The sequence below is a fragment of the Echinococcus granulosus genome (assembly GCF_000524195.1).
Source record: "Echinococcus granulosus chromosome Unknown EG_S00262, whole genome shotgun sequence".
NCBI lineage: Eukaryota > Metazoa > Platyhelminthes > Cestoda > Cyclophyllidea > Taeniidae > Echinococcus > Echinococcus granulosus.
In genome coordinates, this window is record NW_020170642.1 from 31,155 (window position 1) to 32,272 (window position 1,118).

At 42.8% G+C, this 1,118-nt stretch overlaps 1 protein-coding gene across 1 annotated transcript; it reads left to right on the top strand. All coding sequences in view use genetic code 11, as the record gives it.

Annotated features, from left to right (window-relative positions):
• Window positions 1–509: 509 nt before the first annotated feature.
• Window positions 510–746, top strand: EGR_10751 (hypothetical protein; the record flags this gene model as incomplete). The annotated part of the gene is made up of 2 exons (XM_024500000.1): window positions 510–558; window positions 628–746. 2 exons carry the CDS (start codon window positions 510–512, stop codon window positions 744–746), a joined length of 168 nt encoding a protein of 55 aa, XP_024345590.1.
• Window positions 747–1,118: the final 372 nt, after the last annotated feature.

Here is a 1,118-nt window from a genome sequence, read left to right on the forward strand (position 1 = left end):
AGCTGGTCCATGTTTAGTGATCTTCTTGACAAAATTTGCTTGTGTTGGAAGTGCAAATGTTCATTTTTTCCTACATTTAGATGATGTGTGAGATGTAATGTAGGTCCTTTGTTTGTCTCAACTTCAGCGCTTGTTAATTTTTATCGGTTTGATTGTGTGCTCCATAACCTATCTTATGGAGATAGGGTGTCTTGAGAGAATGGTTGTACGTCTTTTGCGTAAATTGAAAGTCTATAGTCCTTTTGAGTTATGCGTGAGGTGTGCTGTGAATTAACTCCCGTTCCACTTGCTTCTGCTGTCCTCTGCTGCATACTGCTTACTTTGGTCCTTTGCCTCTGGCACCTTTAATCGCATATTATTCACTTGCAGGTTAATAAAATAAGTAATTAGTCTTTCCCCTTAGTACATACATCAGGTGTTTTCACACAAAGTGATCCACTTGACTACATTGGGGGTGCCTACATGAGTAATTGGTGTGGATGTCGACCCATGCAAATGTAATATGAGATATGCTACCTGCTGCTACAGTTACCGGCATCAGCAGCAATGATGTCATGAGTAAGTGGTGGGGCCTCATTTTGTACCGTGCACATGAATAAGCCAAGAATTCAGATGATGCTCCTAAAGCGGATGGCGGGCAACGAAGGCATCAAATTGGATCCAGTGGATATCTACTGCAAGCACAGCCCAGCAATGTGACACGTAATCTTGCACCGTCGCACGTCGACGCACCGTCGACGTCTTGATGACGAACGCAAAAGACGAATCGTTATTGGCATTTCTGGTAGTGGTGGTTTTTCACCCCATATAACGTGCTTTTGTATATGTGAACATACAATTTGCATGATAAATGCATAATTCGGCCCTTGGTGGAACTGCACAAGAGTAGCACAGTGCATTTGCTTTTGAACGCGAGAATTCTTGATCTGTGAAAAGTTACCACAAATGCTGCATTTAAATGATGCAGCCACACTGACAGGTCTCTTTGCGTTTCATGCTTCTAGATCAGAGGATACGTGGTTGGGTGTAGACAGGGGAAGGTTTTGTTTTCCGCCTTTTGTTGATCTCAACTTCCCACTTCCACCATTGTTCTCTTAACACGATTTTACTACTTGGGC